This window comes from Kogia breviceps, chromosome 4 (assembly GCF_026419965.1).
Source record: "Kogia breviceps isolate mKogBre1 chromosome 4, mKogBre1 haplotype 1, whole genome shotgun sequence".
NCBI lineage: Eukaryota > Metazoa > Chordata > Mammalia > Artiodactyla > Physeteridae > Kogia > Kogia breviceps.
Genome location: NC_081313.1, coordinates 76,694,131 through 76,716,834, shown reverse-complemented (window position 1 = coordinate 76,716,834; position 22,704 = coordinate 76,694,131). Strand labels below are relative to the sequence as shown.

At 38.1% G+C, this 22,704-nt stretch overlaps 2 protein-coding genes across 9 annotated transcripts in view; one reads left to right on the top strand and one right to left on the bottom strand.

The window, feature by feature from the left end:
- The window catches only part of SKIC3 (SKI3 subunit of superkiller complex), a 91,408-nt gene extending 86,611 nt beyond the window's left edge, over nucleotides 1–4,797 (top strand). For all 8 annotated transcript variants that reach the window (XM_067031346.1, XM_067031345.1, XM_067031348.1 and 5 more), the window contains one exon: nucleotides 513–4,797. In XM_067031346.1, coding sequence (XP_066887447.1) covers nucleotides 513–587 — 75 coding nt within the window. In that variant the 3' untranslated portion in view covers nucleotides 588–4,797. The remainder of the gene's footprint in view (nucleotides 1–512) is intronic.
- A 5,694-nt stretch (nucleotides 4,798–10,491) lies between these two features.
- The window catches only part of FAM81B (family with sequence similarity 81 member B), a 51,577-nt gene continuing 39,364 nt past the window's right edge, over nucleotides 10,492–22,704 (bottom strand). Inside the window, exons 7-10 of the mRNA XM_059061476.2 lie at nucleotides 22,203–22,309; nucleotides 14,054–14,189; nucleotides 12,327–12,522; nucleotides 10,492–10,625 (exon numbers count right to left, since the gene is read on the bottom strand). Of these exons, the coding sequence (XP_058917459.1) occupies nucleotides 10,492–10,625; nucleotides 12,327–12,522; nucleotides 14,054–14,189; nucleotides 22,203–22,309 (573 nt within the window). The remainder of the gene's footprint in view (nucleotides 10,626–12,326; nucleotides 12,523–14,053; nucleotides 14,190–22,202; nucleotides 22,310–22,704) is intronic.

The following is a 22,704-nucleotide window of genomic DNA, read 5'->3' as shown; positions in this document are numbered from 1 at the left end:
GACCCTTCAGTGTTTGAAAATGTTTTAATAATCAAATGATCAACTAAAATTAAATCTTCTAGTTTGTGGAATTGATGAAAATTATGGAAAGGTTCTTAATAGAGCTTAGAACCCAAGCCTTGATCCTAAGCTGTGGTTTTAAAGGAGAGCAATGTCATTTGAACAATTCTATGCATAAAATGGTCTTTTGGGGTAAGGGTTTAGAGGTGACAGTATTGTAAACAAAACCTCCAAACAAAACCTTTAACTTTATGCAGTGCTGGCAGTGGTAACAATCAAAATGTTGACATCCATACTATTGAACATTTAAGTAAATTGTGCTTATCTCTGATGTTAGCTTTGTTTGAACAGTTTATTTCAGCAAAAATGACAGAAAGTTTGCACATAGTCACTTTTTCTTGTGTAGTTTGATATTGCCTGCTGCCCTTTGGCTTACTCGGCTTCTATGACTCTAAATATAGGTATTGTTAATAAAGAAAATACTAACATTTCCTGTATGTAATTTCCCACAGGTACTGGTAAACAATGCCAAAACTCATGGAGATACAAGAGCACTGGAACTGAATCAGAAATTATCCTCACAATAACAATGCTTTATTTTATAGTAAGCAAGCAAAGAAAAAGCTATTAGAGAGAATGAAAGAAAGAATCAAGACTTTTCCCCAAAGCAACATTTAAAAAAACTATAGTTATAATCATCCATTCCTTTTTTAAATCTAAAGATGTTTAAGTTCTTAAGCTAGGGGTATAATTTTCCATAAACTTTTAATATAACTTTAATTTGAAAAATATCTTTGACTTTGAGAAGTCTATAATGAAAGAAAAAACCATTGTTCCCTTAGTTCATTAGTTATTTGTAAATCATTATTTTCTTTATCTTGCATGGTTCACCATTGGACTGTTTTTTGGTAATCTCTTACAATAAAGCCTTAATAGCCATTTGCTAAATAATATGCAAAAGGAGATTAGCACAATGCAGAATTTTATTTGTTAAACAACAAATTCAAAGATTTAATTCCTTCTGTGAATTCTAGAGTTCAGCAGACCAACTCATCTAAAAATCCAGATAATCTTATAATCTGTTTTACTAGTGGTTCATCTTGGATTCTGTTGAAGAAGCATAATATAAATGTTAGGTGAATCTTAGACTGCTAATGGATATGTTTATATAATTCAAAACACTCAGGTGTAAGGCTGCATTTAAAACATTAATGAAAAATTTTGGAAAATAATGCTGACAATATTTAACTGATCATGCAGTTCCTTCAGTGATGATGAAAAGATGAACTTCCTTAAATAAAAAAAAAGAAATGGCTATCTTCTTTCTTTATAGTATCGATATTAGGTATAATTTCAGAATTTCAGATTTTAAGACATGAAACCACATTTTCCTATTTTATTTTATTTTTTCAAAAAGCCCTTTATGGAGCCCTTTATGGTGTTCTAATTTCATTCTTTTACATGTAGCTGTCCAGTTTTCCCAGCACAACTTATTGAAGAGGCTGTCTTTTCTCCATTTTATATTCTCACCTTCTTTATCAAAGATAAGGTGATATCATGATGCACATGATATGTGCATGGGTTTATCTCTGGGCTTTCTATCCTGTTCCATTGATCTATATTTCTGTTTTTGTGGCAGTACCATATTGTCTTGATTACTGTAGCTTTATAGTATAGTCTGAAGTCAGGGAGTCTGATTCCTCCAGCTCCGTTTTTCATTCTCAAGATTGCTTTGGCTATTTGGGGTCTTTTGTGTTTCCATACAAATTGAAATTTTTTGTTCTAGTTCTGTGAAAAATGCCATTGGTAATTTGATAGGGATTGCATTGAATCTGTAGATTGCTTTGGGTAGTAGAGTCATTTCACAATGTTGATTCTTCCAATCCAAGAACATGATATATCTCTCCATCTATTTGTATCATCTTTAATTTCTTTCATCAGTGTCTTATAGTTTTCTGCATACAGGTCTTTTGTCTCCCTAGGTAGGTTTATCCCTAGGTATTTTATTCTTTTTGTTGCGGTAAATGAGTGTTTTCTTAACTTCACTTTCAGATTTTTCATCATTAGTGTATAGGAATGCAAGGGATTTCTGTGCATTAATTTTGTATCCTGCTATTTTACCAAATTCTTGATTAGCTCTAGTAGTTTTCTGGTAGCATCTTTAGGATTCTCTATGTATAGTATCATGTCATCTGCAAACAGTGACAGCTTTACTTCTTTTCTGATTTTGATTCCTTTTATTTCTTTTTCTTCTCTGCTGTGGCTAAGACTTCCAAAACTATGTTGAATAATACCTGTTAGAGTGGGCAGCCTTGTCTTGTTCCTGATCTTAGTGGAAACGGTTACAGCTTTTCACCATTGAGGATGATGTTGACTGTGGGTTTGTCATATATGGCCTTTATTATATTGAGGTAAGTTCCCTCTGTGCCTACTTTCTGGAGGGTTTTTATCATAAATGGGTGTTGAATTTTGTCAAAAAAGCTTTCTCTGCATCAATTGAGATGATCATATGGTTTTTCTCCTTCAGTTTATCAATATGATGTATCAATATGATGTATCACATTGATTGATTTGCGTATATTGAAGAATCCTTGCATTCCTGGGATAAACCCCACTTGATCATGGTGTATGATCCTTTTAATGTGCTGTTGGATTCTGTTCGCTAGTATTTTGTTAGGATTTTTGCATCTGTGTTCATCAGTGATACTGGCCTGTAGTTTTCTTTCTTTGTGACATCTTTGTCTGGTTTTAGAATCAGAGTGATGGTGGCCTCATAGAATGAGTTTGGGAGTGTTCCTCCCTCTGCTATAAGAGTTTGAGAAGGATAGGTATTAGCTGTTCTCTAAATGTTTGATAGAATTCTCCTGTGAAGCCATCTGGTCCTGAGCTTTTGTTTGTTGGAAGATTTTTAATCACAGTTTCAATTTCAGTGCTTGTGATTGGTCTGTTCATATTTTCCATTTCTTCCTGGTTCAGTCTTAGAAGATTGTACTTTTCTAAGAATTTGTCCATTTCTTCCCGGTTGTCCATTTTATTGGCATATAGTTGCTTATAATAATCTCTCATTATCCTTTGTATTTCTGCAGTGTCAGTTGTAACTTCTCCTTTTTCATTTCTAATTCTGTTGATTTGAGTCTTCTCTCTTTTTTTCTGGTGAGTCTGGCTAATGGTTTATGAATTTTGTTTATCTTCTCAAAGAACCAGCTTTTAGTTTTATTGATCTTTGCTATTTTCTTAATTTCTTTTTCATTTATTTCTGATCTGATCTTTATGATTTCTTTCTTTCTGCTAACTTTGGGGTTTTTTTGTTCTTCTTTCTCTAATTGCTTTAGGTGTAAGGTTAGGTTGTTTATTTGAGATGTTTCTGTTTCTTAAGGTAGGATTGTATTGCTATAAACTTCCCTCTTAGAACTGCCTTTGCTGCATCCCATAGGTTTTGGGTCGTCGTGTTTTCATTATCAAATTTCATTATTTCTAGGTATTTTTTGATTTCCTCTTTGATTTCTTCAGTGATCTCTTGGTTATTAAGTAGTGTATTGTTTAGGCTCCATGTGTTTTTATTTTTTACAGATTTTTTTCCTGTAATTGATATCTAGCCTCATAGCGTTGTGGTCAGAAAAGATACTGGATACGATTTCAATTTTCTTAAGTTTACCAAGGCTTTATTTGTGACCCAAGATATGATCTATCTTGGAGAATGTTCCATGAGCACTTGAGAAGAAAGTGTATTCTGTTGTTTTTGGAGGGAATGTCCTATAAATATCAATTAAGTCCATCTTGTTCAATGTATCATTTGAAGCTTGTGTTTCCTTATTTATTTTCATTTTGGATGATCTGTCCACTCCCTAACACCATACACAAAAATAAACTCAAAATGGATTAAAGACCTAAATGTAAGGCCTGACACTATAAAACTCTTAGAGGAAAACATAGGCAGAACACTCTGTGACATAAATCACAGCAAGATCCTTTTTGACCTACCTCCTAGAGAAATGGAAATAAAAATAAATGGGACCTAATGAAGCATAAGAGCTTTTGCACAGCAAAGGAAACCATAAACAAGATGAAAAGACAACCCTCAGAATGGGAGAAAATATTTGCAAATGAAGCAACTGACAAAAGGATTAATCTCCAAAATATACAAGCAGCTCATGCAGCTCAATATCAAAATAACAAACAACCCAATCCAGAAATGTGCTGAAGACCTAAATAGCCATTTCTCCAATGCAGATATACAGATTGCCAACAAACACATGAAAGGATGCTCAAGATCACTAATCATTAGAGAAATGTGATCAAAACTGCAATGAGGTATCATCTCACACTGGTCAGAATGGCCATCATCAAAAAATCTACAAACAACAAATGCTGGAGAGGGTGTGGAGAAAAGGGAACCCTCTCACACTGTTGGTGAGAATGTAAATTGATACAGCCACTATGGAGAACAGTATGAAGGTACCTTAAAAAACTAAGAATAGAACTACCATATGATCCAGCAATCCCACTCCTGGGCATATACCCTGTGAAAACCATAATTCAACAAGAGACATGTACCACAATGTTCATTGCAGTGCTATTTACAATAGCCAGGACATGGAAGCAACCTAAGTGTCCATCAACAGATGAATGGATAAAGAATATGTGGCACATATATACAATGGAATATTACTCAGCCATAAAAAGAAATGAAATTGAACTATCTGTAGTGAGGTGGATGTACTTAGTCTGTCATACAGAGTGAACCAAGTCAGAAAGTGAAAAACAAATACCTTACGCTAACACATATATATGGAATCTAAAAAAAAAAAAAAAAGGTTCTGATGAATCTAGGGGCAGGACAGGAATAAAGACACAGACGTAGAAAATGGACTTGACACGGAGGGGGAAGTGGCATAGACATATATACACCAAATTTAAAATAGATAGTGAGTGGGAAGCAGCCACATAGCTCAGGGAGATCAGTTCAGTGCTTTGTGACCACCTAGAGGGGTGGGTTAGGGAGGGTGGGAGGGAGATGCAAGAGGGAGGGGATATGGGGATATATGTATACATATAGCTGATTCACTTTGTTATACAGCAGAAACTAACACACCATTGTAAAGCAATTATACTCCAATAAAGATGTTTAAAAAAATGTAGAAGAACCTCCTCATTATAATTTTGTTCCAGAAGAAATCTGTATCTTGTACTTCTTACTGCTTTGGTCCATTGCTAGGTTTGTTGCAAGCCAATATACATAGTATTGTTACAAGGACCTTTTTGAACAACACTGATTTGATTCAGAGTTGCATAAAAGAGTACCATGGAACTTGTTTTTTCCCTAAAGAGCAAAAGCTCTGTTTATTATTATTTATCAGTACCATTTATCAAGTACAGTACCTAAGATAGATCAGACACTGCATTAGCTGGTCTACATATATTTAGAGAAACAATATAGAAGAATGTTTAAGAGCTAATTCTCTGCACTGAGGTGTTCAAATTCTGGTTCCACTTCATACTGGCAGCACTTTATACTTAGCACTTCATAGTTATGTAAATTACATAATCTCTCAGTGCCTCAGTCATAGGCATCTGGTTAGAGGATTAAATGAGTTAATTCAGGTAAAGTGCTTAGAGCAGTCTCTGATACCTGGTAATAGCTCAATACATGTTTTTCTAGTTCTTGGTGGTGTTATTCCCATTTTACGATGAGTGAACTAAGACTCCAAACATTAGAGAACATATCCAAACTTGTACAAAGAGTGACTGGTAGCACTGATTTTAAATTTAGGTCTATCAGACCTCAAGACCCCTCAAGACTTCTCAGCGTAGAAGTTTGGATTATTTTTCTGTTTTCTCAGTTTGTGTCTCTGGGGATTGTAAAAGAGGGCCTGGTTTATAACATCCTGCTGAGTACATCAATCATTTTTTACTCACATCACATGTAAATATCTTCTGAAAATGAAGTAGGAAAACTCTACCAAGGAACATGGGCTTATGGAAATTTAGTCTATGGAGTTAGAAAATTTCATGACTGTATAATAAAAGGAAGATCTTAAACAGCAAACCTTTACCACAAATGTGTGTGACTTGAATCTCCTGAAGGGAAATGCCAAGCAGGGTAGGGGCAAAAACAGCCTCTTTTTTTTTTTTCCTGGCAATAATCCTGCCTCTCTCTAGGAGGGCTCAGCACCCTCTCTGCATCTGAGAAGATGCAGCATATTTATTTTATATGGAGGGGTAGTCAAGAAAGCATTTATAACCTTTCTCTGTTGAGTTGTGTAATACACCCAACTTTCAAGTTTACATTATGGGACGGGGCCTCTTTGACAGGCAGAGATCTGACATCTGTCTTAAAGCACTACTGGTAGAACTCCAGGTTGATTGTTGACACCATCTGCTAGCAGGAACTCCCAGGGATGATTGAAACCCTGAAACTATACTTCCTCTCCTACTTCACTGCTATCTCCATATACTCACCAAGGTTCCTCTTTTGCCTGTTCGTTAAGTGTTAGGTGTCCTCAGGTTCTCCACTGGTCTGTGTTTCTCACTGTAATCTTCATGTATCACACACTTACCCCTCCCAAGCCTAGGCAGACTCTACCTTCCTCACTCATAACTCCACTAAAAATTTCTGTGCTAAATCCTCACTTCAGTTCTTTGTCTTACGCTCCAGGTCCTTAGGTCTTATAACCACTGGACACTCCACGTGGACATCCCATCAGTATCTTCAAGTCAGTTAGTTTAAAACAGCTCATTATCCTCTCTCTCCCAAATTATCCCCCTCCTGCCCCACCCAAATTTGTTTCTCCCACTGTGTCTGTAATCTATTCTCTACACAATGGACTGAGGGATTTCTCTAAAATGCAAATCTGATAATGTCACTCACCTATTCAAAATCTCTCAAAGGCTGCTCTGGGCCCTGAAGATAAGGCCCAAGTTCCTCAACACGTTAACACAGCTCTTTGTGATCAGACACCCCACTCCCCTAAAGTCTCCAGTTTTCTCTTTCCCGCTGACCCCCCTCCCCTGGCCCCCACCTCCAGCCATACACGCTTTAGGTTCTGACCACGTTGAACTTCTTCAGCTCCTGGCATGGGCCCCATTCTTTTGGCCTCCAGGCCTTTGCTCAGGCTGCACCATCTGCCTGAGCCCCGACCTTTACCAATCAAGCCCCTTCCCCTCAGCTAACATCTCTTTATACTTTAGAGGTCTTGATTTAGATACCCCTTCTTCTGGAAGACCCCTGTGCCTGATTCCCCATGTTTATGCTCAATGCCTCTCCCATGTGCTCCCATCACACCCTTTATTGCCCAAGTATTTGCAAGTTTGATTGTTGGTCTTTTCCACTAGACTGTAAGTTCCCTAAGGGCAGGATCCATGATTATTTTGTTCTGTATTGTATCCCCAGTGCCTAGCACGTGAAGGAATGAAAATATAAAAAGTAATATCTCACAAAAGTTCGGAGACCCCATTTATAAGGTAAAAACATGTATATTATAGATCAAATTTTTCCTTCGTGGTGTTTTTGGATTCTACTTGCTGATGTTATTGGTGACACCATAGAAGTGAGATCATGTTTGGTGACTTTCTGCAGAAAAGGGGAGAGCTGATCGTGCCCAGAACACTCTGGGAATGCTATTTCTTTGACCTTGAGCCTTAATTGCTGTCCTGGCTCTCAGGTGGTGAGCACACCCACTTCACAATGGGGCTGAGAAGGAAGTTACCTGGGTAACATAAGGTGAGGGATTTGTCCTTCATCTTCAATAGGGAAGCAAAATACTCTGAACATGCTCAGACATTCTCCTGTATTTGTGGGGAGAGAAGTCTCACATTTCCCAGAGTATTAAGTGTTGGTGTTTGATAAAGAATAAAGTGCAATGTATATTGAGCTTCTCAAGGGGAATTGTTCATTTTTATCATCTTTTTGGATCTGTGGCAAAATAAATGCAAAAAGAGGGAAACCCAGTGCTCAGCTGGTCCTCCAAGCAGAGGTGAATTTACCGTGAAGTCATGGCTCTTGAGTTCCAGGGTCCCTCACTTACATGAGCTTTACCAACGTGTTGTAAAATTTGTATTTTAACTTCAGTAAGTCCATTGATTAAGACCACTCTTTCCACTTCCACTTCTGCTGATGTCAGTTGCCCCTGGAGTGGCGGTGGACATCTGTATCCAACTAAAGGGAAGTACAGTTGGGGACACATTTGGGTTAGAGCGTTATGTAGATTAGTATGTTGTTCACAGTCACTTCTGTTTGGAGTTAAGTTGCTGCTGTCTTGAGGTAGCAATGGCTTCCGGGAATATTCCTACATACTACTGTGCCCACTCATCAGGACAGGATATCAACAACAAATTAAAACTGTATAGGCTTTAGGCGCTACAAAATGTGTCTCCACCTTCTCACTAGGCCATCTAGAGTCTGCAAACCTCTGAACACCCCAACTGGGGATCCCAAGCAAGAGAATTCTAGCAGAGGATCCTTTGCGCCCCTACTCGCTTGCATTACATTCAGTTCTACATGGTTCTACCCTGTCAACATCAATACAAAATAACCATTCTAAGAAAGCTTTTGCCTTGATCTTGCGCTATTATTTGAATTACGAGTTAGAGCATTTTTGCCTACAAGGAAAAAAAATGCATCAACATTTTTTTTTTCCTATCTATGGTATATCGTCACAGCTTTTGTTGCTAAATGGGTAGAATGAAATGTGGGTCTGAGTGAGATGACTTGGCTCTTGATCTGTGTGAATTTCTAATTTAACCCTTCCTACAACCACTTATTTGGTTTATTATAAAGAGTTACTCTTTGAGCCCCATAGTGTATTTGTTGCTGTGGTTGTTTTTTAAAACATATTTTTACTGGAAACATATTGCAATAATAGAAAAGCATTAATAATTGCTTAATGTAGAAAACAAAATTCTTCATAATTCAGTCACTGCTGGTCTGTTGTAAAGTCTTACTTTTTTTGCATACTGTAGTATGTGTATTTTAACATATTTTTGACACAGGTGGGATCACATCCATTTAGCTTTGCAACTTGCTTTATTCACTTAACAGCGTATCTTGGATATCTTTCTGTGTTCTTTTTTTTTTTTTTTTTTTTTTTTTTTTTTTTTTTTTTGCAGTACACGGGCCTCTCACTGTTGTGGCCTCTCCCGCTGCGGAGCACAGGCTCCCGACGCGCAGGCTCAGCAGCCATGGCTCACGGGCCTAGCCGCTCCGCGGCACGTGGGATCTTCCTGGACCGGGGCACGAACCTGTGTCCCCTGCATCGGCAGGCGGACTCTCAACCACTGCGCCACCAGGGAAGCCTTTTTCTGTGTTCTTTTGAAGTGTTGGATAGCATTTTTTGTTGGTGATATCATTAATTTAGCCAATCAGTTCCTTTTAATTCAGTAGTTTTCAGTTTTTTTACTGTAAGAAATGGTGTTATAATGAGCATCCTTGTTCATATATCTTTCCACATTTTGGAATTTTTTTCCCCCCTGCAATATATATTTCTAGCAGTAGAATTCCAGGGTCAAAGGTTATATACATTTTTAAATGTTAATAGATGTTTCCAAATTGCCCTTTAAATTATTGTACCAATGTGTAGACTCCCCAATAATGTGAGAGTACACATTTCTCTACAAAGTGCAAGACATGAATAGTTTGTTTTTATTTTTCATGATTTTACCGCCCAATACCAGGCTCTCAATTTAACATTTTTATCTACAAAAGTTAGAAATATTTTAATTTTATGGGAAACTAATTAGTGTTTTTGAAGTGCTTCTGAATTTAGCACCAAGATAAAATTACATTGGATGTTTTTCATGGAAACTGTTGTATTCTTTTATTTTACATCGTTAACTCTTGCTTGTAATTCTGATACATATTGGGTACAATGAATCAATATTTTAAATGTGCATAAGTTAGACTTGCTATAAATATTGAGATTGTTAGAAAACTAAAACCTCTGGATCAGAAGTTGCAGTCTGACAGTTCATTTGACTGTATCTGCCCTACAGACATTCCCTCACAGTTTAAGAACTATTTTGCACTAGTTGCTAATGCTTATAAATGGTTTCATATAAAATCAGATTTCTGGTTGCTTTTGAAAAATAAAATTTTTGGCAGTAATGGATTTTTTGCATGTAAATAATGGACTGGAACTGCATAGTTGCTATTATTTTTAGACAGGTAAGTGGTCTCCAATTTTCCACAGTTTCCTCCATTCTTTAATATATTACATGAGGCCTACTTCACTCGTTTATGTACAACATTCTGATTTGTGGGCAAATAAAAATATAAAATGCATATATGGAAAGAAATTCCTTAATTTTTTCACTAATAAATTAATGAAGACATAATAAAGCTTCTTTGCTTTATTGGGTTTCCTGGTACATTCATCTCCTTAAAAAGGTGGTAAGAAATAGAAGCAGTAAACATCCCAGAGATATTAGCTTTCTTCTTCCCAACTTTTGCCAACAAACCACTCCACTGGCTGGTGAAAAGGAAGATGACTGGAAAGTTTATACTTCCTGAAGTTCCACTATCTTACACTGCAATTTCTTTAGGTCTTTCTGTACTTTATATTTCTCTAAATCCATCTTTGTTTTCTGTATTCGTTGGAGGGAGTTGAGAGAGTCATGAATCGATTTAAATCCTAGAAGAGGATATGAAAATAGGTATACTGAAACTAAACAATGCGTTGGAACTTTTAAACGTTTTAACAGAAGTTGCTAATCAGCAGTCCTTCCATAATCGTTCATTGTTTAATTCAAAGCATATTAAATTCCATTAAGACCAGTCTAAAAATGTACAATAATATATTTCTTGTATGTCATGAAGATGCATTAGCAACAGTGTTTCAACTTATATCTGGCTTCATTGTGAAAATTCAATTCCTGTCCTTCCCCTCCATCCCAATATATTGCATAATGAAATAATTCTATATTTCAAGAGAGAAATTTAAAATATCTTCTTTCTATACACTTTGACAAGAAATTTGGATGATCTCTTTTTTTTATTCTTGTTACCAAATTGAAGGTAAAGGCCACAGATGAGATTTTAAACCTTCTCTGAAAGCAACCTGTTTGAAGGACCTAAGGAATGGTCCCTTGCCGGCTGCTCCCCTGCCCCTGGCCCCAGCATTTTGTATCTTTCTTATGCAAGTCTAGCCACTCATGACCACAGCCTACCAGACCTCAAGCTTCGTAGGGTACAGCCCATATCTTATTCACTGGAGGCTTTCACAGAGTCATTTCTCAACACATTTTTATTAAAGGCATAAAAGAGCAAATCATTAGTTGGGAGTCCTCATTTGCTAAACTCACACTTAGTAAAACGCAGAAACATGTAGATTGCAAATTGATCTTCAGTTCATTCTGGGGTTGTACTAGAATGAGTAAATTCAACTTCTGGTAGCTAAGCAGCAAGCAGGGCCCTAAAAGAATGGCCAGTTAAGTTTGGGGCAGTATTCCTGGCCAGATAATTCATTCTTTTGATTTGGTGGTGGAAGTTGGTGGGGAAGGGTGGTGAGGGTCTGATTTCTAGGCAGGAAATGTTCCTTATATGCTTGGAACTTCTGGCAGATTGAGACCATATCTTTCTAAGACACCTCTAAGGCATCTCCATACAGGACCATTTCCATGAATTTTTCTGAGATCTAGAGGACAGAGAATGAGTTGGGGCTGTCTCTCATAAAGGAACCTCCTGATTCCTGGTAATTCTTTCAGAACTGTGGCTCGGGACAGATGGTTGCTCCACAGCACCTGTCCCCCAACCCTCTCCACCCCCCTTCCTTCCCTTTGACAAATTAGATGAGCCTTTCAAATTAATCCTCTTTGATGTTAGCTCAGCTTGACACTGCTGCCATTATCCTCTTTAAGAAGGAAAGCAGTCATTATACTGGACTTTGTTCATTCATCTCTCTTTCTTACTTCTAAAGGTCAGGTCTCCAGTTTGACAACTATCCAGGCTCATTACCTGCAGTTCAATGAGGGACATTTGATTTAGGCTCCTAATTTCATGATATACCCACAAATCAGGTCTTGATGATCTCCAAGGACTTTCCAAGTCTAACAGTTTTATGATTCTATGATCTTGGTTAAAAAAAAAATCTCACAGCAATGGCAAGCCTGTGACACTGCTAAGTGTGAATGAGAAAGGGAATCTACATATTTACCCACCTTCTGGTGGTATGCTGACATTCTATGGGATATTTAGGAAAGCTGGATTAAATACAAAGGATGTCACTTCGCTAATGACAAGATTGCTCCCTGGCCATTAGCTCAAAGTAGAAAATCCCGAAGGACTGGATAGGAAAGGACTGATGTTCTTTACTTAATCAAAGGTATCTGCTCACCTGATTGATATTCAGTCTGCATTTTCTCTAATTCACCCCAGATGTGCTTTTCCAGTTGGTTCATCTTTTTGGACAGTTTATTTTCTATATCCTTTACTTTGTTTAGATCTGCTTCCTGTTTCTGCCTGTTAATGAAATTCTCTAATTTGCTTGAAAGCTTCAGTAATTTTTCTTCCATTTTTTTTTCAGACATATCCTACAAAAGATATCATGTGATAAAGCTTCAGAACACCTTTGTGGATTTGACTTTCAGCTTAGAGAATGCTTTTTAACAAGTTTGCATTTCTGTGCTCAACATGAGAATTCAAACCAAGTTCCCTTGTATCTAAAGCTATTCACAAGTGGAAGTTTGGCCTTTGTTTGGCCTTGTTCCTTTGTAGTTTCTGGAATTCTACATGCTATGGGAGAAAAGAAAGGGCTCTGGTCTTTATGAAATGCCTGAGGATTTGGAATTTTAGCATTTAAAGAAGTGTAGCCAAGGAAGGCGTTTTAGATACTGCTTGACCACAGCTCCTTGGACATGCTTGTGTGTTTTACGTCCTTATTCCCTCAAGCTGCCTATCTCTACGTGGACAGGCTTCAGGTAGAAGTGCTTCTCTTCTGTCTATTGGAATCACCTGGCCCATAACTCCCCTACTGGCACCTCCCCACCTCCACAATTCTGATTTAATTGGTCTGTGATGGAGCCCGGGAATTGATGGCGTTTAAAAGCTCCCCAGGTGATTCTAATGGGCAGCAGGTTGGGGGGTGTAGAGGCAGCATGAAGCTAATTAGCTTCTTTGCTCCTCCTGGCTCCTGTGCAGGCAATTTACCAGCAGGGCTTGAGATGGACTTGGCCCCTTTGATCCTCTTTGGTCCCACCTGCCTGAAGAACGGTGGATTCCAGTCTCTCCCTTGTGATGGGCGGCTTCTGCCTGCAGATGACTCTGTGGTCACCTAGGGCTGCCTAGAACTGGTGGAGGAGTCTGCCCAAATCTGGAGCAGGGCCAGCAGGCCCACTTGGCTGCAGATCTGACCACACATACTTCAACAGCCTATCGGTAAGAAAGCTGTAACGTTTACCTCCCTCTCTTGGACTCCTGCTTCTATCAGTTTTAACAAACTCAGGTGGGGTAATTGGAGCGTCATTTACTGGCTGCCTAGAGACCCTCAGCTGAGGTTCCAGAAACATCTTCTCTGAATCATCTGCAAGACTGGCAGCCACTGGTGACACTCATGGCCCTGTGCTGCCCGTCCATCAGGGCTCAGCAGCGTGCTGGCTGTGCTGGCTGGCATGGGAGAAGGGAGCCTGCGATAGGTTTCCTGTATGTTCCGGTCACCTCACCCCAAAGCTTGGGGGTGTCTCTACAAGGTCTGACCTGGAAAAGGAGTTTTGATAAACCTTTGATCTACCAATGGATCTTCGGAGAGGTAAAACGACTTGTTTAAGGCACTTTTCAGGCTTTATTGTATCTAAGCATCACCCAGGGAGCTTGTCCGGGAGCACAGATTCCCAGGGAAGGCCCTGGAGGGTCTGATGCTTCAGCTCTGGGTTGGGACCAGGAATCTGTACTTTTAAAAACTCTCTTTGGGTTATTCTGGATTCCTATTCCAGTGCTAAGAAATCAGTGGCTGGCACAGGGAGGGTCACTGTGAATTTGTAAGTGTGGCTTTCGAGACTGACTCGTGGCTCACATCCAGACAGTCGCCATGCGGCTGTTAACTTCATGAGCAAACAAACCCCTTACCAGTTTCTCCTGCAGGAGCTTCAGACACTGATTTACATGGCTAAGGTGGTCTTGTTCACATCTGATGGACTGGTTTTCTGTCCATTTTTGATAGTTCTCCATTTCTTCATATAGGCTCGTTGAAAGGGAATTAAATCTAGGGGGAAAAGTAGTTTGTTCTATTTTGGTAAGTAAATTTAAACCTAAAGCCAAAATTTATTGAAAAGTCTGCAGTTTTTTCGGATGATGAGGGTCCATGTGCCCAGCAAGCACTTATGGGGTGATACGGGGGTGAGGGAGCACACGCTGGGTCCCTGCCCCAAGCTGGCGTTCAGCCAACCTGCTGACGACACCCATTTGCACAGCCCAAAATGCAAGTCCGCACAGTGGCAGGAGCACACGCCCGCAGAAAGGCCTGTGTCATCCACGCAGACTTCGTCTCGGGGCCCAGGGTGCAGTGAGTATGTGCGGAAAAATTACATCGACAATTCACTTGGCATGGTGTTACTCTATGGTAGAGGTTAGCACGCTTTTTCTGTAAGGGTTAGATAGTAAATAGTTCAGGCTTTCAGGCCATGTAGTCTTTTTTTTTTGCAGTAAGTGGGCCTCTCACCGTTGTGGCCTCTCCCGCTGCGGAGCGCAGGCTCCGGACGCGCAGGCTCAGCGGCCATGGCTCACGGGCCCAGTCGCTGCGCAGCACATGGGATCCTCCCCGACCGGGGCACGAACCCGTGTCCCCTGCATCGGCAGGCGGACTCTCAACCACTGCGCCACCAGGGAATTACCCCATGTAGTCTCTTTTGCAACCCCTCCCGTGCCCGTGCAGCGGGAAAGCAGCCACAGATGACACAAATTAACTTGGCTTATATAAAGAAACAATGAGCATGGCTGTGGTCCAATCAAACTTTATGTACACTGAAATTTAAATTTCATATAATATTCACATGTCATGAAGTATAATTTTCTTTTCTTTAAAAAATGATTAGAAAGTGTAAAAACCATTCTTAGCTACGGGAAGACTGGCTAAGGGCAGTAGTTTGCCGAATCTTTGCTCTACAAGGGCCGCTATGAGGCTGGGGAGGAGCGGGGCCAGAGAGGACTTGCATTGTCTAGTAAAGGAGAGAACAGTCAGAGGGAGAAGCGGGGAGGGGAGAAAGAAGAGAGCCCCAAAAGGAATTTGGGGGAGCAAAGTGTCCAAGGGAGACACTTGTGGGCTGTCATCTCTGCTTTAGGCAAAATCTTCAGTAAAATCCCCATGGTCACCAGTGGATCTCTGTGAGTGGCTTCTTTTGGGGGTGTTGGGGGGACTTAAAGAGATGCTGAGTTACTCATGTGAGGCAAAATCAGAAATAACAAGAGGTGTGCAGGAAGGAATCGCTGGCATCAAGTTGATGCACCCTAGAAGTGTTATGTAACAGAGAACGAAGGATTTTCAACAACAGAGGTAGATGGTATTACAGAGATTAAAATGATTGGAATCATGTATCAGCAATTTGAACATGCACTGTGGAGTGGTTGAGAGTTTGAGAGGGGAATCCTCATCCGAAATGACTGAGAAATAAGGGATTGAGAACAGGTGGGAGGGGGACTGGCAAGTAGTTTCTGTATATGTTTTCTGCTTGTGACTTGCTCTTGGTAAGAAGTTAATTTCAGACTCCCTTTTAGACTAGGCTAAATATTAGATTGGCAGGAACAATGCATGTTGTTTGTTGTTGAAAATATTCGGGACTCCCTTACAATGTGGGGTGACTTGAAATAATTTCCTCTAATGATCAGGAAAAGTTACATGCTGCTAATTTAACTTGCGATATTTATCACTGGAAATTGCCTAAGGCATGCTGGACATATACTGCATGTATAGGCTTCTTTAGCTCTCCTGAAAAAGTGTTTGGACTAATAGTTGGAAAAGACAAGTTATGTGAGGCCACTTCCATTTTTATTTAGACTCTGGGTCACTCTGCAATGTCTGCAGACATTTTTGGTTGTCACAAATAGGAAGTGCTACTGACCTGTGGTGGATAGAGGCCAGGATGCTGCTAAACATCCTACAGTGCACAGGGCAGCTCCACAACTAAGAATTATCCAGCCAAAATGCTAATAGTGCCAAGGTTGAGAAACTCGGATTTGGATGATGAAATCAAGCAAAGGAAAGGTAGTTACTTTTCCAATACTTATATTTGTTGTAGTATGATAGTTAAATTCCAATCTTCATTTTTCACCTAGAAGGCATACCTGATGCAGATGAGTATCTCAACTTTGAAGAAGATGAAGTTGGTTACTCTTCCTGTTCTTAGTCTAATCATGATTTTTAAACACTTGTGCTGCTGGCTAACAACAGGTGTTGGATCTCAGACAAATAAGTCCCCAGCTAAAAAGAGGTGGACAGCCTCTTTTTAGCCAACTGTTACCTCTATCTGGAACATTCTTCTTTAGAATATACAATGACTCCTGCCCTAATTTCATTCAGATTTATATTCAAGCACCACCTTATCACAGAAGATTTTCTTATTTTTGACATTAAAAAAAAAACTTTGTCCAACCTGGCACTCCCTATTCCTTTACCCTTCTTTATTTTTCTCCAAAATGCTCATCATCATGTGATATACATATTATATATCTATATATAATATATCTATATATAACATATATATATATTATATATATATATATATATATATATCTTCTCCACTAGCACATGAAAGCAAGGATTTTGCTTTGTTCATGGCTGTGACTAATGCCTGGAATATAGAAAGTGCTCAGTTAAGTAGAGGTTGAATAAATGATTTATTATTTTTCATTGAATACCTTTTATTAGGGCTGTTCACAAATAACAAATCATAGACTTGTCAAGCTATTTAAAGACCTAATCTTTGATTTTCATCTTCCCTGGTCTCTGGTGGAAGAATTAATTAATGGTGATGGTTAAGGGGGACAGTAAATCTCCAGATAACTAAGAGGTAGCTTTACAATCAAGAATCCATCCTTCACTGTGTAAATAAATGAGAGCATTTACTCTCATCACTGATGAAATATTAAAATCCCTCTGAAAATCAAGGAACCATTAAATGTACCCAGGTAATGTCTCCAGAAGGACATGGCAGTAATTGAAACTCTGAAATTAAACTAAACCATAAAGACTGAATTACTTCTTATGATCCTCTTATTACAAGGTTTTGCCTGCAATTGGAGACTCACCTTCCTGATAACAATCAGAAGTCAGATTCCGTCTGCTGGTAGTTTATTAAAATATGAAAGCATTATTTAAAAAGCATTCTCCTTGAAAGGTATAAGGGATAAAAATAGAGGTTTATGTAAATCTTTGTCTCTCTTTAGACTTTTTCCTAACATAGTGGACATGATTTACCATGTAAGAATTATTTTTCTGTTAATTATAACATACAGTTAAAATCTCAATAGGATGAATGTATCTAGTATGACGCTCACATTTTAGTTCCCAAATCTCCTATACAAGTGGTTATGGGAGCACTTCAGTCAGATATAGTTAGATATGGATAGGTAGCTAGGTAGCTAGATGGATAGGTAGATAGATTGATAGATAGCTTTTTCTTTCCTTTTTCCTCAAAACACAAGTCAGACTTTTAAATTATAACCAGAGACCTCACTAGGATAAATGTGAGATAAAGGCTGTTTTTTAAAAAAAATTTTCATACTAATGGAATCAGGTTAAAATGTACAACAAGTTCAATTATAAGGGAGAAAGTTACAGAAAACTAAAAGAAAATTTAACGGGGCTCTATAGACATAACCGGGGCCCAGGGTAGAGAGCTGTGGCGAGAGTGAATGGTGAGGGCAGAGTATGGGGCTTGGAACAAATACCCCAGTGACCTCCCTGGTTCTGGATGACGTACACAAATGAGGACATAGCTCCATCCTGGGCTAGTTTTACCAGTTCACTTATGTCTCAAACCGAGTTGTCTTGCATTCAACAATCTGTTGCATGAAATTTTTTAGAAGACGTGAACATTTTGAATTCTTGGAAACTGTTACTATTACCAGGCTCTCAAGAATTCAGATGGTGGCTCTAACCAAATGGGAATATAAAAAGATTTAGTGCTCTTTGATGGGCTGTAAACACAGAAGATGTTTTCATTTTTTGTAATCATATCTGAATAAGGGCTTTAGACTTGGTACTATTGCTTCTTTAGCGATTGAGTCTAAGAGTCTTCATGTCAGAAGCAAGAAATAAATTTCAAGAAACTTTTTTTTCCTACTAAGTTTATACCAATATATCGTAAATTAATTTCTTCTCAATGTTCTGTGATTTCTAATTAGTGAGACTAATTAAAAAGCAATTCAGACTCCACTCTGATAGGAAGACTTTTGTTAATTGTTCATTCTAAATTGTACTTGAGTTTAAATATCAGTACCTTTATAGCCTCATACCATCATAGTTTTGAGCACATGTGATTTTTCCCTTCCCTAAATTTCTGTAGCACAGTTAGTTTACTACAGTAGGTGGAATTATGAGATGGAGACATCACAAACTGACAAAAATAACCTGAGATTTGGAGTCAGAGACTTTCTAGCTGTGTGACTTTGGGTAAATTGTTTAATTTCCATGACTGTAAGTGTCCTTGTTTTTAAAGATAAGACCCAGACTGCAGAGCTGGGTGTACCTGCACATCTTGAGCACTTAGGGATTGGTAGGCATTTAAAAATGGCAATGAATATTTATTATTTCTTCCTACTGATATATCTTATTTAACACCGTCTCAACTTTTACTTTACCTGTTATGAGCTTGTCACTTATTTATGTGTTTTCTCCCCCACTGTATATGGCCATGATTATGTCTTTGGATATTCCAAAACACAACTTACATATTATAGGTGCTCTAAACATACATTCATTCACTGGCTTCTATTTGTGTCTGAATGTGCTGGGTGTGGAGGATACAAAGATAAATGAGATAAGTCCTTGCTCCGGTCCACTTTCTACTGTGGTAGCATTTTCAAAGCTGTGTGGTAAGGTTTGACTCTATGCATTTGCTTCATTGACCAAATGCTTTTTCTTATAAATCACTCTCAACTGAACAGCATCAGCAACAAGAGCTATCCACGGAGTAACTGGTAGGTGCTGCCCTGCCCACCCCTTGCTGAAAGACAGCCATAGTTCATGATGGCTGAGACTCTTGCTCTATAAGCACTCAGTTGTCAGCTTAGGACATTACTTAGCTGAACATCTGACTAAGGCCCTTCTGGAAAGAGAAGGCTCAGTGCAGGGGTCTGGATGCACAGCCTGTGCATTTCCTTTGTCAAGTCTAGTGATCAGTGCCAAAGTCCCAAAGATTCACTAGAAAACCCCAAGACAGTATTGTGGCTTTTAAGTTCAATATAAAATATGTTCAATTGACCATTAAACTTGAATTTGTTAAAGTTTCTAAATGGGAAGATTGCTCAGTTAAACTTACACTTTAATGTTATTAAAAGCGTTTAATCCCTTTGTTCAGAAACAGTTGTTTCTTAAAAAAGTAAAGCAAATTCTATACCCCATCCACTTTGCTTTGAGAAGTGCTCTGATTGAAAAGAAGAAGAAGAAAAAAAGAACCCTACCTACCTTACTTTCTCTTTGAGCAAAATACTTTGCAATACATGGCTCAGTCAAAGGGTTAATATCCCTAATGTGAAGGAATCCTACCTAAGAAAGTGATGAAGATAAATGGTAAGAATGGGCAATTCACAGAAGAGGAAATTCAAAGGGTGAAGGGAATGTAAATGAAAACAAGAGATGCTATTTTTTATCCTTTAATTGACAAATATTAGGAATATCCATTGTGGATGAGAATATACAGAAAGGTCTTCTCATGCATTGCTGGTGTGAGTAAATTGCTACAACCTTTTTAGAAAGAAATTTATAAAAATTAATAAAAACATAAACTGACCTAAGAATCTTGCCTGTAGAAATAAAAGCACCTATATCTAAGGAAATTTAAGGATATGCACACAACAATTTTTGTTTGTGATAGCTATAAACTGGAAAGAATCTATTCATCAATAAGATAAATGGGTGAATTAATTATGATATATCTGTAAGTTAAAATATTATGCAGCTGTGAAAAATAATGCTAGAGAAATATTCACTGATCTAGAGAGAGATATCCAAGATGTCCTGAAAAAAAACAAATTATTGAATAATGTATATAGGATTTATTTTAAAAACCCATGCTCTCTCTTTGTATATAATATATGTTATATATATTATATAGGTATGTACATAAAATCTCCCTTTTCTGTTACATATTTATATTAATGAGGGGGAAAGTGAGGAAGGATACACCCCTGGTGTTAGCATTGGTTACGTTATGAAGCTTGGATGGTGACCTGTATTTTCATCTTTGCCTTATTTTATTTGTTACAATGAATGCATATTACTTTTTAATTTTAAAAATTGGTGGAGAAATTTTAAATAAAAAAAGAGTCAATTGTGTCATTGAATTACTAGAGCTTATAAGTATTTGCCTGGGGAAAAAAATCTCGTTTATAAATTCACTACTACCTACTGTAATACTAATGAAATTTTAAGACTTCATTATTTCAACTGAGAGAAAGATTCCAGTTTATACTGTTACAAAAGTGTCCAGATTCAGATTTAACTATTTAAATAACTCATCTGTAAGCCGATTTCCCACAGGAGGAAAAAGTATGCAGTACCTGCAGTGAAGCAGTCAGCCCTAGATCTCAAACATTTCCTTTTCCCCTCTTTTCTATTTTTTTTCTTTTTCTTTTTTTTTTTTTTTTTTGGTGGTACGCGGGCCTGTCACTGCTGTGGCCTCTCCCGTTGCGGAGCACAGGCTCCGGACGCACAGGCTCAGTGGCCGTGGCTCACAGGCCCAGCCACTCCGCAGCATGTGGGATCTTCCCGGACCGGGGCACGAACCTGTGTCCCCTGCATCGGCAGGCGGGCACTCAACCACTGTGCCACCAGGGAAGCCCTCCCCTCTTTTCTATTTGTTAATATTCATGATCCCTTTAAGCCAGTCTTCCACTCTAGATTATAAGTCCCTTTCCTCCCCCAATAAAATCCCTTCTTAAATTGTACTTCTAGAAACAGTCTATTTCTCCTTTGGACACTTATCTCTATCTTAATTCTAAGCTAAAGGGATTAGATCAATCATGACACAGATATTTACTGAGCACCCTCATTGTGCTAGAATTTAAGAACCTAGGCCTGCTTTTTCAGAGTATGAAGAAAGTAGGTATTTTCTATTTACCCAAGACACCTACTTCTCTGAGTTTTAGTGATGACTACTGTTCATTAATTTCCAAGATACACGTTTTTCCTAACTTAACATCTCTGAAATTAGGAGGTGTCATAAAATGATAGCATGCTACGGTTTAATTGTTAGCTTCATGTCTTAGAGGTACAAGAATGTAATGGTATATCTTATAGTCAATGACACTTAGATTTAATGAAATATGGTAGAGATGGGGAAAAATGGAGAAAGAGTATACTCAGAATACGATTTGACCAAGGCATTAAACTCAACTGATGTGGGACAGAGAGGAGAAAGAACAAGAATAGAAGGGGCAGTCAGGTGGTATCATCTAAGTGCCTAGAATTTCCCTTTGCCTGAACCATGGTGTCAGGAAATGGTGGTCATTTAAGTAAGAAAGGAGGATTTGAGGATAAGGAGGCCAGTAATCTGAATGTTTGTGGCATCTTGTCTCCTTTGTTGCTCTCTCCATTGTACAGGGGAAAACTCATGTAATGTGGGATAGAGACCAGTATTAAAATAGGGATACTGTAAAGAACTAAGGAGAGGGTCTTAGAAGAAATCATTAAAAAAAAAGCTTGTGAATCAGTTTTTAAAAAATTATTTGATAATCTTGTGGAATCAGTGTATGTTCAATAGTGCTTGACATTGAGGCATTTTAATGTACAATTGATAAGTTAAAATTATACTCCATCAGAAAGTATCATTGTAGTTGAGCTATTATACAAAAAAAGAGAATGACAAATTAATATGTATATTTTAAAATTAAGAATATTGTATAAATTACTTTAGTGTAAAATATTCTCTGCATCAGTTTGTCGCTTTAATTCTTGGACAGATTCAAATAACTGGGATAGGATTTTATTTAATGTCAATGCTTTCATTAAGCAAAACCCTTTGGAATGCATTAAACAATTAAAAATCTTCCATTCACTTACTTGAACTCCAAAAGGTTCATTTCTTGGTGATAATCCCCCTGGACCATCTTTAAATTTGAGATTTGCTCAGAACTGGAAGCCTCTATTTTTCCTAAGAGCTGCATTACCTAATGAAAGTACAAAAGATATTTTTTGTGTGTGTGAACAAAACCACTAGCACTTACGTTAACTATACTTTATTCCTAAAGGAGCCCAGAATAAAAGCCCAGCTTTGAACCTAAAGCATGTCTGCATTTGAAAATGATCTTTTTCAAAGGAATGATTCAACAGTTATAGCACTATCTTCAGGGAAAGAACAATAGGGGAGTGTTCCATTCTGCTGTCTATAATATTCTTTCTGATAATAGATTACCTGATGATGTGACAAAAACATGTTATTGACATTAGTTTATCATTTTGTTAATTTGATTATTTCTTTACTTTCTGTCTCCCCAGTTACAATGTAAGCCACTCTATCCTGTATCACCACTGTATCCTCAGTGCACATTAGATGACCAATGGT